The 16,593-nt window shown below is 55.0% G+C and overlaps 1 protein-coding gene across 22 annotated transcripts in view; it reads left to right on the top strand.

Moving 5' to 3' along the window:
- The first annotated feature begins 2,689 nt into the window (after positions 1-2,689).
- The window catches only part of PHLDB1 (pleckstrin homology like domain family B member 1), a 52,928-nt gene continuing 39,024 nt past the window's right edge, over positions 2,690-16,593 (top strand). For 2 of the 22 annotated variants that reach the window (XM_032285289.1, XM_032285288.1), the window contains exons 1-4: positions 2,690-2,811; positions 9,827-9,907; positions 10,576-10,699; positions 12,463-12,633. In XM_032285289.1, coding sequence (XP_032141180.1) covers positions 9,848-9,907; positions 10,576-10,699; positions 12,463-12,633 — 355 coding nt within the window. In that variant the 5' untranslated portion in view covers positions 2,690-2,811; positions 9,827-9,847. Of the gene's footprint in view, positions 2,812-6,090; positions 6,223-9,826; positions 9,908-10,575; positions 10,700-12,462; positions 12,634-16,593 lie in introns of those variants that run through there. The other 20 variants (XM_032285308.1, XM_032285305.1, XM_032285291.1 and 17 more) reach the window with 14 other exon arrangements.

Genomic DNA, 16,593 nt, shown 5'->3' with positions numbered 1-16,593 from the left:
TGCTGTTCTTAGGGCAGGGGCTAAGTGGTTATTTAGGGTCTAAACCAATTCTGGAAAGCTGCCCTAGGTGTACTCTGTGTGATCAGATTAATTACCAAACCAGGACAGGGGCTGTCTGAAAGAAGCATTAGAAATTCAAGACGATGAGAGAAATCAAAATAGGTCTTGTTTCCCATTCTTTTGTCCAAACGAATGCTTGTTTTTTTCAGCTCGTTAGGAAGGTCCTTAGCTGTGGAGGTACACAAGACCAGTCTTCTATACTACCCAAATTTCCCACTCAGCTTGGATGCTTGTTAACTTTGGGTGGAAGCAGACTGTGCAATTTCTAAGACAAGCTGAAAAGAGAGCTTTGAACTTTTCTCCAAGTTGTTGCAGGGTCATTGCTACTACCACGCCTACACCAATGATGCCTGAGTTCAGGATCCAGAGGCCAGAAAAGGATAGCTTTCTGGAAGAGGGTGTGTACCTACAAGGATTGCTTGCTATATGAGCAATAATCAACTCTCTGGAGCAAGAGGGAGTACAATTTGAGAGGAGGGACAAAGTGAGGAATGTGTCAAGGCAAAGGCAGGAGTATGGAAATCCACTCCTGACATTCATAGCCAAGTGCAGCTGGCCTTAGAAAAATCCACTCTTCCTTCCACACCCAGGCTTTGCCCTCTCCCCCTGCTTCCACTTCGGAAAGTCTGAAGCATGCCTGAAAAGCTGTTTTCTGCTTTCTTTCCCTTTCTTCCTCCCCCTTTCCTGAGCTCCCAGCTGCTCGACCTCTTGCATAACTATGAGAGAGCACTGAGTTTTTTGATGGGCTCCAGATGTGGAGTGGGGCGGGGATGGAGAGTGGGGGCGGTAGGTCTTTAGTCCCCTGAGTGCTCTAACTGTGGGAACATGGAGGCCCGACACAGGAGAGAGGACACACTGCACAGTGCCTTTATCATGGGGTCAGCTGGTCCCTGTGTTAGGAGGACAGTGAGAGAAGTTGGGTGCTGTTTCGCCCTCTGCCTCAGCATCTGCTGCCTCCGTGGCAGGCTTGCTTATTCCCTGAAATTCCTCCTCCCCGGTACAGTAAAGAGGAGCCAGGGGTCGTGAAACAGAATGAAGTGAAAAGTCTCTGAGGTATCCCAATCTGAACCCCTCCCCTCAGTGCTAGGTCTTGGCACATGAGATACAACAGTTTGGGTTTTTTCTTTCTTCCTTTTTTAACATCCCCAAATATCCTGAATATTACTGTTGTGATCTGCCTCAGGAAGGTTCACCAGAATTACTTTCATGACTTCAAACAGTATGAAGAGAGGAAAAATTAAGAGTCTCGCTCCTGAAAAGCTAGGGCTGGTACCCACAACATATTCTGGAGCTTGAATGTTCCACTTCCATTAGCGATAGCAGGTGGCAGCAAAGGGCGCCCTCTCCCCTCCCCGTTGTCTGTTGCTTGGCCTCGGTCAGCTGCTTGACCTCTGTCAGCTTCAGTCTCCAGCCGTGGGGGGCCCCCTGCTAAGGCTGGCCCTGTCAATGAGTGACCAGAGATTCCTGCAGTTCAGCCTCCTGCTGTTCCTGGGTTAGGGAGAGAGGCCACAAAGTAAAGTCACTGAATCAGAACAGCACTTATCCATCTCAAAGAAGACAAATTATTTTTTGCTATCCAACCCAGCTGGAATTTAGACCAGACTTACTGGCTTTCTGCTCCTTCCTTCAGTGAAAAATAGTCTCCAGGGTCCCTCTAGGGCAGGCCAAAGAAGTCCAGTCTAGCTGAGTTCAGCTCCCTAGGGCCTCCCCAGCCAGTCTCCTGGGCCAAGAGCTGGCTTTGCAAGGTAAGGATCCACTGTCAGCGTTGGATTTCTGGGTGGAGGTTGAGATGGAGAATGACTTCAACCTAGCTCGATTTTGGGACTGCTTTTAGATGTTTAGTGCCCCCTTCTTTTCCTTATTAACTCTCACTCCTACAGAGGCCCAACCTACTACAGGTTGGTGTGCTCCACTGTATGTCTATAGCTTGCCTCTATCTCCCAATCTGTAATCCAGCAGGTCTGTCGGGGTGGAGGGGTGTGGAACTCCATGGGGGCAAGATGAGCATTCCATTCAGCATTCCATTCAGTGCTTTGGAGTTTGCATGGCACTTTAACGTGTCTTCTTGTGCCTATCCTTAGAAAAGTCTGCGAAGCCTGATGTGTATGGTTATCAATCCCATTTACAGCTCTTCATGGTGAGCTTTGGAATAGGGTGAGGGGAAGGGATGACAGGGAGAAGACCCGGGTACCCTCACTAGATGTTCTGGAGATGTTGAGAGCATGTTGTAGGAGCTTCGATTTAGGAGGTTCACTGGGAGCCAGTGGAGGTTTCAGGCATCTAAGGCAGAAAGAGAGAACAGTTTGGGGGGTGGGAGAACGGATTGTCAAAAACACCTCAGAAGCGCGTTAAAGCCTAGGAGTGGAGGGTGGTCTAGGAGAGTCGAGAGGGCAGGGTGGGAGGAGAGTGGGGTGTGTGGTGGTGGTGGTGGTGGTGGTGGTGGTGGAGAGCCCAGCTGCAAAGATGAACAAAGCGGGCGCTGTGCAGGCGGGGGGAGGTGCTGCTGTGGGAAAGGGTGGGTGGGGGGACCTTGGGCTCCAGCCCCACAAGGGCGTCTTCTTTGGCTGGCCAGGCGGACGGGACGGGGGACGGGGGGCGGGGACTGGCAGGAGGGGGGCGGGACAGGCTCGCTCTCCTCCTACTCAGCAGGCTCCGGGAGAAAAGCAACAGTGTCCTCCTGAGCCTAAGGCCACCTCGGCCGAGCCGAGCCGGGCGAAGAGACCAGTGTCTCCCTGTCCCCCCCGCCTCTAGGTAAGAGCGCCCCCTCCCACTACACTTGCGGGTCCCATTCTCTGCGGTGCTAGGACTGGATAAGGGGAAGTCCCCGGGGCCTGGCAAGAGCCCTGAGATCAGCTCTAGACTAGGCAGCTCGGCAGAAACCCGTGGGGGAGAGAGAGCACCCCAGGTGAGTGCGTGGAGGCGAAAGGAGCGTTGTGGGGCGTTTTCCTGTGAGCCGTTTGCTTTGGCTTTCCCGGGCCACTGCCATCGCCACCGCCAGAGGGGGCCGTGGCACTTTCCGCCCCCCCTCCCCCCGCCCCCGTCCGCCCACTGAGGGACGCTGACCCCGGCCCCATCCAGACTCTCCCGCGGGCACACAGTCTGCCGGGCGGACACTCGCGGAGTATCGGGTGGCTAGCGCGCGCCCTGGTTTTCGTCCTCCAGCGCCCCACACCTCCCCCATCCCCCCACAGCAGGACCATGGGGCGGGGGTATCCCCTGGGACGTCTCCGCCCCTGTCCCCAGGCCCGCTGCCTTGATGGAACAGGAAGGGATTCCGAGTCCGGCTCAAAGTCTTGGGCATCTAGAAGGGACGCTTGGGGGTGTCTAGGAGATGGGAAGCCCGTCTGGGTCCTCTCACGCACTCCCCAAGGCCCCACATCCTTGGGGTCAGGGGAGGCCGCCTGGGGGGCCTTGCCACGCCCGCGCGGTCCCGACTGGAATCCCTAGCGGAGTTCCCCGGAGCAGAGGCTGGGCCAAGTCATCCGGGCTCCCCCGGGATGGGGAAGTGCGGGGCGGGCGGCTGGGTGGGGGCGCTGGCGCAGGGTGGCCGAGTCGCCCGCTGCCGCTTCCGCAGAGGCGGGTTCCACTGGGGACTTGGCCCGGCGACAGCGCGGCCCGGCGGGGGACCCAGGGCTCCGGGGCGGGGCTGCATTCTGGGCCGTTAGCTCAGCGGTCCTGGAGGCTCCGGAGGCTGACTCATTTGACTGCGGGCTCACCCCCCAGCCCGCACACGCAAACGCGGGCGCCCCACCACGCCCGGCTCCCACGCGGCACACAAACACGCCTCCGCCACACTTCGCACACGTCCCTGCGTCAGGCCACCCCGACACACCCGGACCTGCCCACACGCCGAGGCCTTCCCACGCACTCCACGCCACGCGCCTCACTCACAGGAAACCACCCCGATCTCACGCAGCCCCTCACCCGCAGCCCCGCTTACACGCACCCCAACTCACACACACCCCTCAGCTCACACACGCAGCCCAGTCACACAGGAGGTCCCAGCTCACACACACGCCGAGCTCACACACGCAGCCCCATCACACACAAGTCCCAGTCACACACAAAGCTCCAGTCCACACGCACGTTCGGCTCACACACGCAGTCCAGCTCACACCACAGTCCCACACACGCAGCCCAGCTCACACACGCAGCCCAGCTCACACACGCAGCCCCATCACACCCAAGTCCCAGTCACACACAAGGCCCCAGTTCACACACACACCCAGCTCACACATGCCCAGCTCACACACGCAGCCCCATCACATACAAGTCCCAGTCACACACAAGGCCCCAGTTCACACACACGCCCAGCTCACACACACGCCCAGCTCACACACGCAGCCCCAGTCACACATGCAGTCCAGCTCACACCAGTCCCACACACGCAGCCCAGCTCACACCACAGTCCCAGTCACACACACAGCCCAGTTCACACACAGTCCCAGTCACACAGTCCCAGTCACACATGCAGCCCATTTCACACACACAGTCCCAGTCACACACACAGTCCCAGTCACACACACAGCCCAGTTCACACACAGTCCCAGTCACACACACAGCCCAGTTCACACACAGTCCCAGTCACACACACAGTCCCAGTCACACACACAGCCCAGTTCACATACACAGTCCGAGTCACACACACAGCCAGCTCACACACACAGTCCCAGTCACACACACAGCCCAGTTCACACACACAGTACCAGTCACAACACACAGTCCCAGTCACACACACAGCCCAGTTCACACACAGTCCCAGTCACACACGCAGCCCATTTCACACACACAGTCCCAGTCACACACACAGCCCAGTTCACACACAGTCGCAGTCACACACACAGCCCAGTTCACACACAGTCCCAGTCACACACACAGCCCAGTTCACACACAGTCGCAGTCACACACACAGCCCAGCTCACACACACAGCCCAGTCACACAGGAGGTCCCAGTTCACACACACGCCCAGCTCACACACGCAGCCCCATCACACACAAGTCCCAGTCACACACAAGGCTCCAGTTCACACACACACCCAGCTCACACAACGAAGTCCAGCTCACACCAGTCCCACACACGCAGCCCAGCTCACACATGCAGCACAGCTCACACATGCAGCACAGCTCACACACGCGGCCCAGTCACACACGAGGCCCCAGTTCACACACACGCCCAGCTCACACACGCAGCCCAGCTCACACACACAGTCCCAGTCACACACACAGCCCAGCTCACACCGCAGCTCCCTCACACGCATTCAACCGCCCTTCCCGCAGCTGCCAGGCTGGGAGGGGGCGGTGTCTGTGGGGCCGCCCCGTTTCCCGGCCGCGCAAACAAGCGGCTCCTTCTCCCTGCCCTGCCAAAGAAAGGCCGCTTGTCAGGGGCAGGCGGGCGGCCGGGGCAGGCGCCCAACACTGCGGCCTTGTCCCACGCGGGCGGCCTGGGCAGGGCAGGCGGAGGGGCGCACCAGGCCGCTCCTTTGCGGAAACCTCCTTCCCTCGGTGCTGCGGACCGCGGAGAGGCACCTTTCCACCACTGGCAACCCACGCAACAGCCCCGGCTCCACCCGCGCTCTCCCGGCTCCCAGCCTCCTCCGGTCGCACACCTCTCCTCTCACCCGCTTCTGGGGCCCCGGGTCGGCCCAGCCTCCCTCTTCTCCGCCTCCGCATCTCCCCTCCGCTGCCCTCAGTACCTCCTCGCGCATCCCATCTTCCCATCTGTAGTCGCGACCCGCCTGTCCCGTCTCCCCCGACTCCTCCACCTCTGTGCTTCTCAGTCCCCCATGTCCTCTGCCCTCGGGCTCCTCCTCCCCAACTTTCATTTTTCCCGGTCCCTCAATCTGCTTGTCATTTTCCCCTCCACATCCCGGCGGCTCCCCTCCCCTCCCGGTCCCTCTGCAGACCCCCATTCATCTCTGCCTGGCTTTTCTCATCCTTCAGTTCTCTCGGCCCCCTCCCAACTCAGGAGTCCCCACTGGGCTCCCCGCCTCAGTTTCCTTCCCTTCCTGACTCCTTCCTCTGCCGGCCGCCCTTCCTCGAGGGCGGATGTGCGCCGGGAGGGCTCAGGCTGCGGCTGAGAGGACCCCAGCTCGGCCCCGAGGACCTCCCGCCATAGCCATGCGCCGCGCGCGCCGTGGCCTCGGCCGGCCCCCAGGGACACAGGTGAGGCCGGGCGACCCGCGGGGCTCCGGGGGGCGCCCGAGCAGTGGCGCCGCGGAGGGCCGGGCCTGGCGCTCCGGGGCTGGCTTTGGACCTCTCGTCTTGGGCACCCGTGGGAGCCCGGGAGCTGCGTCAGTGCCCGTGGGTGCTGGAGCCGGTCGGCCCCTCCCTGCGCCTCCCTCAGGCGGGTGCCGAGACCCCCGAGGGGTGACTCTGGGCGCCCCACTCGGCGGAGAGGGTTGCGGACTGGTGTCCCGCATGGCTGGGGTACCGGCGCGATCCCGCCGGGGAGGAAACCGTGGGGCCAGGCCGGGGTCACCGAGCCGGCGCCCGGACTTCGCGCACGCCGGGCCCTGCCTGCCGCGCGTCAAATCCAGACACCCGGGCCTCTGCCGCTCGGCTCCCAGGGCGGCGCTGGGGCGTCTGTACCCAGCGTCTGGGAGGAGACCCAGGGCCGAACGCGCACCGCAGGGGACCTTTTTTTGGCCACGGGGCCGGGCGGGTAATGACAGCCGGGGTGCTTGAGAGCCGCGGGTGGGACGAAAGCGGGGCCGCCGGTGAGGGCGTCTCTCGCGCCGCGCCACTCCGCCGCCCCTGCCAGGGCGGGGGCCAAGGTGAGGGCGCCCCCAGGTGGCCGCTCTCGGCCGCGCCGATCGGCCTTTGGGAAAGCACCGCCTGAGTGCAGGGCAGGTTGTCCTGGTGTCTCTTTCCACTTCTCTTGCATCCGGTTACTGTGCTGGGGACACAACCTCGCACCTCTCAATCTCTCCATCGCTTATCTTCTCCCCACACCTCTCTCCTTATCTCTCCCTCTCCTTTGCCTCCTTATTCCCCTCTCGTCTCTCCTCTAATCACTCTTGTTCCCCATCGGCCTTACTGCTTTACAATATTTATCTCCACTTGAAGTTCTTCGTTGTAAATAAATGAGCACACCACAGCTGCCCCACATGGCGATCGTGACAAATACTCCAATGTCATAGATGAATGAACCAAGGCCCAGGCAGGTGAAGTGCCTGGCTCAAAGTCACACAGCTCATAATAATAGATGGCATTTTTATAGTGCTTCGCTTTCACAGAATGTCATTTAATATAATACCTGAATGTTCAGACAGTCCTTTTAAAAAAACTGACAGCTTAGGCCGGGCGCGGTGGCTCAAGCCTGTAATCCCAGCACTTTGGGAGGCCGAGGCGGGTGGATCACGAGGTCAAGAGATCGAGACCATCCTGGTCAACATGGTGAAACCCCGTCTCTACTAAAACTACAAAAAATTAGCTGGGCATGGTGGTGCGTGCCTGTAATCCCAGCTACTCAGGAGGCTGAGGCAGGAGAATTGCCTGAACCCAGGAGGCGGAGGTTGCAGTGAGCCGAGATCACGCCATTGCACTCCAGCCTGGGTAACATGAGTGAAACTCCGTCTCAAAAAAAAAAAAAAAACTGACAGCTTTAATGAGGTATAATTTATATACTATAACATCACCCAATTTAAGTATGCAATTCAAATACTTTTCGTATATTTACAGAACTGTGCAATCATCATCACGATTTAATCTGAAAACATTCCCTCCCCTTCCCCCACCAAATCTGTGTCCTTTTACAGTCACTCCGCATTCCACCCCTAGCCCCAGGCAGGCACTGATTCAGTCTTTCTTTTTTTCATTAATCTAGTTTTATAGAATAATGACTTGACAATCAGAGAAGTTAAATAACTTGTCGAGGATCTTATAGCTATTAAATAAATAAAGTCAGAGTGGAATATAAGGCTTTATGTATCCCAGTCTAAAGTTCTTTCTACCAAAGGATGATGTTTCTCCTTCACCATTATTTATTATTTTGTTTTTCTTAACCCCTCTTTTTCATAAACTCCCCATTCCCAACCCACTCTCTTGCCTCTCCTCCCTCTGAAAATGGTGAGGGATTTCCCTGAGTCTCAGGAAGCAGTACTGCAGTCTTTGTCCTTGGAAATTATTCTCCATGGCCAGGAATCCTGGGGAGATGCCAGGCCAGCTTGGGGCTTTGCATAGGTTAATAGTGTTTTCCTCCCCTCTTCCCTGGCAGTCTTGGGGTGGGCCCCAGCCTGTGTTCCGGCCTCTCTTCCGCCAGCTTCGGTGGAAATGGTGACGGAGATGATGCAGTCCAGGTCCGGAAGGGTGGAAGCTTGGAGGGTAAATTTAGTATGTCATAGCTAAGGTCCTCGGGACCCACTGCCAGGGTCAGACACTCCTTGGAATGCTGGCTGCTGCCCCTACTTCCTTTCCAAGTCCCCTGGCTTGAAGAGAGAGTGGAGGGAAACCCTGCTTCCCTGGGTCTGTCTCCTTAACCCTCAGCCACACTCTTAGCTTTCTCCAGTAGCATTTCAGCAGCAAGTGGGAAGTTTCTCAGCTTAGCTAGTTGGCCAAGGGATGGGCATGGGGGCACACATTAGTACACAAAGGTCCTCACATCTCAGGTGCCAAAAACATGAGCCAGGGGGAGAGAGATGGGTGGTGGGCGAGGGGCGGCGGGGTGGTGGTGGGAGGATTCAAGTTCTGGCTCTGGAAAAATCTGTCAAAAAAAAAAAAAAAAAAAAGAAAGAAAAGAAAAAAAAAAAAAGAACCCAAGAGTTAGGCCGGGTGTAGTGGCTCACGCCTGTAATCCCAGAACTTTGGGAGGCTGAGGTGAGCGGATCACTTGAGGTCAGGAGTTCGAGACCAGCCTGACCAACATGGAGAAACCCCATTTCTTCTAAAAATACAAAAATTAGCCAGGTATGATGGTGTATGCCTGTAATCCCAGGTACTCGGGAGGTCAAGGCAGGAGAATCACTTGAACCAGGGAGGCGGAGGTTGTGGTGAGCTGAGATCATGCCATCACACTCCAGCCTGGGCAATAAGAGTGAAAGTCTGTCTCAAAAAAAAAAAGAACCCAAGAGTTAAAAGCCCAATATTCCCAGTATTAATTACCACTAAATTTTTTTGGTTTTAATTTTTCAGCTGTTTCTTTTGGGTTGAAGTTGCTTTCTGTGGAAGAAAAGATGTAGGAGTTGAGACATCTGGAGATAGCAGGAGTGGCTGAGTTTTTCTTTTGTGTCTCCTTTAAGAAAACATCCTACTAGACCCCTGGGGAAAGAGACAAAGGGCAAAGAGGAGAATGAAGGTTTACAGAAGGGAGGTCCTGTTTTAGCCCTGCCACCTACCTGGGGGCCCTCTGGCTACCAGGGTCTTTGAAGGGGCTTCCTTGCTGCTTCTCCCTCTGTGGTAGATTTTCCCCACCCTGCTTAAGGCTCCACATGGTCAAGGGTCTTCCGCTGTCAAAACCTGGGTTCTGAGTAGCATAGGGCAAGAAAACACAGAAGTATAGATTGGGCCTTATGGGACTGTTTGAGCTTACAGTGTGGCAAGGGGCAGGACTGGTGTGGTATAGTATCCATGCTGTGGCTGGAGACCTGGCACTGCTCCTGGACAACTCCCACCCAAGCTCTTTAGCTGCCTCTACCTGCCATCATCATGAGCATCTGGGGAATGATGGTGACTGGTGCTACCTCTGCCCTGAGAACCCTACCACAGAACCTTCTTCTTTCCCTCTTCTGCCCTGGCCTCCCCACTCACTGGCTTTCTGCTGTGTCATTAGGAGCTCTGGAGCCTTAGGACCATGGACACTCTCAATAGGAACCAAATAGGCCCTGGATGCAAGACCCAGACCATGGTACAGGTGAGTGGGATCAGGGCCGTGAGGCAAGAGAGATATAGTGGGGATGGGATCAGCTCTTCTACCTGCTTGCGGTCCCAGCCCAAGGATGAAAGTAGCAATTCTGTTCCTCTCTCCCCTTCCCCAGATCCCAAGCCTATTAACAGCTCAGTCTTTATTTGAATCAGGTTAATTAGTTCACCCAGAAACTACCCATGGAAAGCCATAAAGCAGTTTACAGATTGACCCTGGGCTGTATCACTCTCCTTGATCCTTGCCTCTGTCTTCCCTATACTTGAGCTTAGCAGGGGCAAGCAATGGCCAAGTGGATAGCCATGGACGAGTCTTCAGGGAGCCTGACTGGCCCTCCTCTAGAGTATCCCTCCTGCTTATCAAATGCTACCCCCATCCCCCATCCCTTTCTCCTTGCTTCTGTTTTAATAGACAAGAGGGACAGTTAAGCCAAGACTTGAAATAAATCCAGTGGGACGAGTTAGTGTCCTAGATTCAGATCTAATTACAATTTAGTGGAATAATGCTCTGTGTAAGATTTTGTGCTAAGCCTTTCATCACCCTCAGAGCCCTTAGGAGAGGGGCAAGGGCTGAAGAGAGTGCTGGTGTGATAGGTTTAGGGTGGTAAGGTGCTGGCCTGGAGTCTAATGATGCTCGTCCTCCACCCCTACTACCTACAGAAAGGACCCTTGGACCTGATTGAGACAGGCAAAGGGCTGAAAGTGCAAACGGACAAACCCCACCTGGTGAGCCTGGGCAGTGGACGACTCAGCACAGCCATCACCCTCCTGCCGCTGGAGGAAGGTAAGTATGGACACGGTGTCCCACTTGCCATGCCTCTGTCCTTATAGGCATTCCTGCTCTGGAGGCCCAGCTCATGCATGTGTTGGGGTCGTTCTACTGTCTGGTGGCCATGCTGGCCTCCCACCCCACCAGCTTGCTTCCCTTGTCTCTGCCTCCCCAGACTGCCTGACTTCCTGGATAGCTAATCTGGTTCCATGACTGGGCTTAAAGATCAGCTTAGAAAAAAGGAGGAGAGGCCAGGCACGGTGGCTCATGCCTGTAATCCCAGCTCTTTGGGAGACCAAGGCAGGTGGATTACAAGGTCAGGAGTTCGAGACCAGCCTGGCCAATATGGTGAAACCCCATCTCTACTAAAAATACAAAAATTATGGGCAGGCATCATCATGCCTGTAATCCCAGCACTTTGGGAGGCTGAGGGGGGATGGATCACAAGGTCAGGAGTTCAAGACCAGCCTGGCAAACATAGTGAAACCCCGTCTCTTTTTTTTTTTTTTTTTTTGAGACGGAGTTTCGCTCTTGTTACCCAGGCTGGAGTGCAATGGCGCGATCTCGGCTCACCGCAACCTCCGCCTCCTGGGTTCAGGCAATTCTCCTGCCTCAGCCTCCTGAGTAGCTGGGATTACAAGCACACGCCACCATGCCCAGCTAATTTTTTGTATTTTTAGTAGAGACAGGGTTTCACCATGTTGACCAGGATGGTCTCGATCTCTTGACCTCGTGATCCACCCGCCTCGGCCTCCCAAAGTGCTGGGATTACAGGCGTGAGCCACCGCGCCCGGCCTTGTGAAACCCCGTCTCTACTAAAAAATAATAATTAAAAAAAAAATAGCCGGGCATGGTGGCATGTGCCTGTAGTCCCAGCTACTTGGGAGGCTGAGGCAGGAGAACCACTTGAACCCGGGAGGTGGAAGTTGCATTGAGCCAAGATTGTGCCACTGCACTCCAGCCTGGGCGACAGAGCATGACTCCTTCTCAAAAAAAAAAAAAACAAAACAAAAACAGGAAAGCATATTGCTCTTAGTAAGCAATGTGGCCAAGAAGAAAGAGGGCCCCACTCCAGGGCATGTCTGGCATGGGAGGCTATACTGCAGGTGGAGAATGGAGAGATGGGAGTCAGGGGCAAGATCTCCCAAGATAAGGCCCTGGCATGGCCCCCTTCACCTTTCAGCTTCTGCCCTCCCTCTCTCCTCTCCCGGCTGCACTTGTTGCCTGGGTGATACTACATTCTCCACATTCTCCAAATACCAGTCACAGGGGCTCTGCTGGGGGAGGGGCTGTTCTTGCTACAGTTCGGGGAGAGGCTGGACTGAAGAGAGAGGTTAGTGAGGGAGAGGTAGTATTGCAGGTAGCAGAAGCAGGGGAGAGAAGAAGGAGAGAAAGGGAGATTTAGAAGAAAGGAGGAGTAGGATGAAGGGGAGAAAGTAGAAAGGACAATAGGGAGAGGCAGGTGGGAGAATAAGGGAAGATCTGCAGAAAAGCGGTCTTCCTTCTCCATCTGTGGAGTCTGCGTCCTAACTTGTGCTACCTGGGCCTTCCCATCTCTGGGCCTCCCATTCATAGGCAGAATTTTCTCTTTTTGAGAAGAGTTTCTATCATTTACTGTGTAGACCAGGCTCAGGGGCCCAGTAGGGGTGGCCAGTGGTGGGCAGAGATTCTCCCTGGAGTAAAAGGTAGAAATGTATTTCCACTGTGGCCTTCCTTGCCCTGTCACAGCCTCCTTACCCTGGACAACCCCTCTGATTCAGTTTGCCTCTTGTCTCCAGGGAGGACGGTGATTGGCTCTGCAGCCAGAGACATCTCACTACAGGGCCCAGGCCTGGCTCCAGAGCACTGCTACATCGAGAACCTGCGGGGCACCCTCACCCTCTACCCCTGTGGCAATGCCTGCACTATTGACGGGCTCCCTGTCCGGCAGCCTACCCGGCTCACTCAGGGTAAGGCTGGACACTTCCAGAGGGAGGGGGCCTCTGTTTAAAGGCTTGTGTGTGTTAGGCTCAGTGGAGGCTGGCTGTGGTGGTTGCCCTGGTTACTGCCTGAGTGGCCCTACTGGGAATGGAGTGCTCAGGTACATCTAGATGTGGCTAAACAACATCCCAAACTCTTTCAGTATCCAGACATGTTTTGAACCTGCTTTTCTTCTCTGGTGACTCCCAACCTGCCTCCGTCTACTATGGGGAGAGAAGAGGCTCTGATTCCTGCCATCAGAGGGCCTGGGGCATGGTGGGGTTGTTAGTGGTTGTTGGGGAAGAGCAATTGGAAGAGCAGTGAGTGGGTATCAATGGCATTGTTCCATGATGCCAAGAGGAAGTTGTTTTGAGAAGCTGGAGGGGAGGACAATACTTCCCAATGGGGATGGGGCAAGGGCAGAATCTGAGGGCGTGCCTGCTCCTGTTACAAGACTGCTGACAGTAGCAATGGGTTACATACTGTTGTGTAAGGTAGCTCTAAAAACTAGGCCCCTAGATGAGTATGGTGGCTCATGCCTGTGAACTTTGGAGGCCGAGGAGGGCAGATCACTTGAGGTCAGGAGTTCAAGAACAGCTTGGCCAACATGGTGAAACCCTGTCTCTACCAAAAATACAAAAATTATCCGGGCATGGTGATGCATGCCTGTAATCCCAGCTACTCAGGAGGATGAGACAGGAGAATCACTTGAACCCGAGTGATTCACTTGAATCACTTCAGAGGTTGTAGTGAGCTGAGATGATGCCATCGCACTCCAGCCTAGGCAACAGAGTGAGACTCCATCTCAACAACAACAACAAAATAATAATAATAAATAAAAACTGGGCCGGGCGCCGTGGCTCAAGCCTGTAATCCCAGCACTTTGGGAGGCCGAGGCGGGTGGATCACAAGGTCAAGAGATCGAGACCATCCTGGTCAACATAGTGAAACCCCGTCTCTACTAAAACTACAAAAAATTAGCTGGGCATGGTGGCGCGTGTCTGTAGTCCCAGCTACTCAGGAGGCTGAGACAGGAGAATTGCCTGAACCCAGGAGGCGGCGGTTGCGGTGAGCCGAGATCGTGCCATTGCACTCCAGCCTGGGCAACAAGAGCGAAACTCCACCTCAAAAAAAAAAAATAAAAATAAATAAATAAATAAATAAATAAAAAATAAATAAATAAAAACTAGGCCCCTAATTACTATGGTCACCAGGCAGGTAAGCGGTTGGCCCAGGTGGCACTTTGACAGACCAGGTGTGCTCATCTTGGAAACAGGGTTCTGGGCATCAATTCATACAGTGAATTGTCAGATTAGGAGAATGAGAAAAGCAGATTTGGGTGGGGGTTAGAGGTGAGGTCAAAGGTTAACAGGAGGACAGGAACTTTGGGCTAAGCCTGGCTCTGAGGCCCTGGCATTGTTTTCTGAGGGCTCTTACTGCCTAGAAGCCCCTTGGAAGTGGCCATCCTACTCACTTTCACTCCACTATCTCCTCTCCTCTTCATCCCCCTTAGGACCTTTCAGTGTTACCTCCCTTCACAGCTGATCCAGGAGACCTGACCTTTCCCCAGTCATTGCTTCCTGCCCTTGGGTAGGGGGCAGGGCATGGACAACTGACTTCAGGGAGGCAGGTCCACCAGCAGCAGCAGGCAGGACCTTGCCTTCTCCAAGGCTTCAAGGTCTCTGACTTTGGATGAGAGGAGGAACCCCTGGGCTACGATGGCAGCGGGTTCCTGACAGTCCTGTTCAGTCTCAGAGAGAGCATCTTCTGTAAGATTTGGGAGTTTGGAGATGAGACAAGAGAGCAGCAAGGAGAGGCAGGGCAAAGTTCAAAGAAGGCCCAGCACTCACCACCCCAGCCCCAGACCCATCACAATCAGTGGTAAGCGCACCATTACCCTGCATGTTGTGAGCAGGGTGTGCTTCTGTTGTCCAGTCTTTCCAGTGCATCATTTAGCTCCCTGAGAAGAGGGAGAGCCTGGGGCCGAGATGGAATTCTGAAGCATTTCCTGTGGCCCCAGTGACCCCCCTGACTCTTCTCCAGCCAGAGGCCTCCCCTGCCAAGTATGTACCCTCCCACTCTCTTCTGACCCCAAACCCCTTCCCATTTTCTCTCCCCAACCCCCAGAGCCTTCTTGTCTAGGCTCGCCTGTCTCAGAAGCTTGGCAGCCTGTGGAGGGGTAGGCAGAGGCACAAAGGAATGGGTGTTCTTCTCCCCAGTCCGCCCCCTCCCCTGGGCTCCAGGAGCTGAGGGTTTCCTTGTCTCATCTCTGGAGCAAGGCACCAAGCCCAGCCCTTCCTGGCCCCACTCCGGACATTCTTGGGAGTGCGTTTCCCTGGAAACTGGGTGGCTCGAGGGTGCATGTGCTATCTCTGTGTGTCTGTGTAACTGGAGTGTGTTTATGTATCTCCGGATGTATTTGTGACTCTGGGCTTTTGAATCTCTGTGTTTGTGTCTTTCCTTGTGTGGATTAGCGTGTTCAAGTGGGCGGGAAGGGTGAACTCAGGACTGACGGTACCAAAATGTCTGTGTGTATACTCCTGTGTGTATATGAGACCTCACTGGTCATATGCCTACCTCTGGGCATATATACAAGACATTTCCCTGCCTTGTTCCCCTAATCTGGCCTTGTAGAGGGGACCCTCTTCTTTGAAAAACAAGGACTACCCTGGGAATAACAAGGAGCCTGCTTTGGCCTTAGATGCATCATTCTGGGCACTGTGCCCAGCCATAGGCAACTTGGATAGACACACTTCATGACAAGCAGAGATGGCAGTGACAGGCTCTTCCAGCAGGAATACGCCTGGGCCAGGGGAAGGGAGAGGCGGGCAGAAAACAGATGCCAACCTTTAGCACACAGCTATGAACATAGGAGCATGAAGTGAGGGAGCCAGGAAGGTCCTGATTCCACCCCTGTACCCGGGCATCTTGGCACCTCCTACGCTGCCCTCTTCTCTACAGAGCAAGGGGTGGAGCTGGGAATAGGACCAAGGGAATGAGGAGGAATCTCAATCTGGGTCTAGGCTGCCCCGCCCTGGGACCACAGCGACAGACCACATGAAAGATCTGGGAGGGAACCAAGCAGGGGAGGACCGAGAAAGCCACCAGCTCAGGGCCCAGGCTGTCTAGACAGTAGGTCCCCATCCACTCCTAGCATTTCCTCCGAGCCCTGGTCTCCAGTCTCCTTAATTCCCTAAGCTGTGGGGGCTTGTGTGAGGGCCAGCAGAGGAGTGTGGTGGGGAGCCAGGATTCCCTCGTTATCCAGCTGCCTCTCTGGGATCCAGAGCCACTTCTTTTCCCACCCAGTTATTCCATCTGTAAATTGGGAGTGGAACCTTCAAGCTTTTTCTGTTATGAGACTGATAACGATCTTGACTAATAAAGCTCAAAGGAAGGAGGGCAGAGCGAAGGCTCCCAGTTTCTGACTTATTTGTGTCTGCCTCCTGCCCTATTTCTCATTGGCGGGCATCCTCTGTGTCTGCTTAGGTCTATCCAGCTGGCCATCACAGTTTCCAGACTGATGAATCACTCTTCCTGAAGAGATTTTTTTTTAAAGCTTCCCCTCATTTTGCATTTGACCCTATATGGTTCTTCCTTTTTCCTCAGAAGGGAATAAGAGGCTGGGCGCAGTGGCTCACGCCTGTAATCCCAGCACTTTGGGAGGCCGAGGTGGGTGGATCACCTGAGGGCAGAAGTTTGAGACCAGCCTGACCAACAAGGTGAAACCCTGTCCCTACTAAAAATACAAAAATTGGCCTGGCGCGGTGGCTCACACCTGTAATCCCAGCACTTTGGGAGGCTTAGGCAGGCAGATCACGAGGTCAAGAGATCAAGACCATCCTGGCCAACATGGTGAAACCCCATTTCTATTAAAAAATACAAAAATTAGCCGGGCATGGTGGCATGCGCTAGTCCCAGCTACTCAGGAGGCTGAGGCAGGAGAATTGCTT

Source organism: Sapajus apella, unplaced genomic scaffold (assembly GCF_009761245.1).
Source record: "Sapajus apella isolate SASKATOON/1434 unplaced genomic scaffold, GSC_monkey_1.0 scaffold16, whole genome shotgun sequence".
Classification (NCBI taxonomy): Eukaryota; Metazoa; Chordata; class Mammalia; order Primates; family Cebidae; genus Sapajus; species Sapajus apella.
The sequence above is the reverse complement of the archived record's forward strand: the minus strand, read 5'-3'. Positions and strand labels throughout refer to the sequence as shown.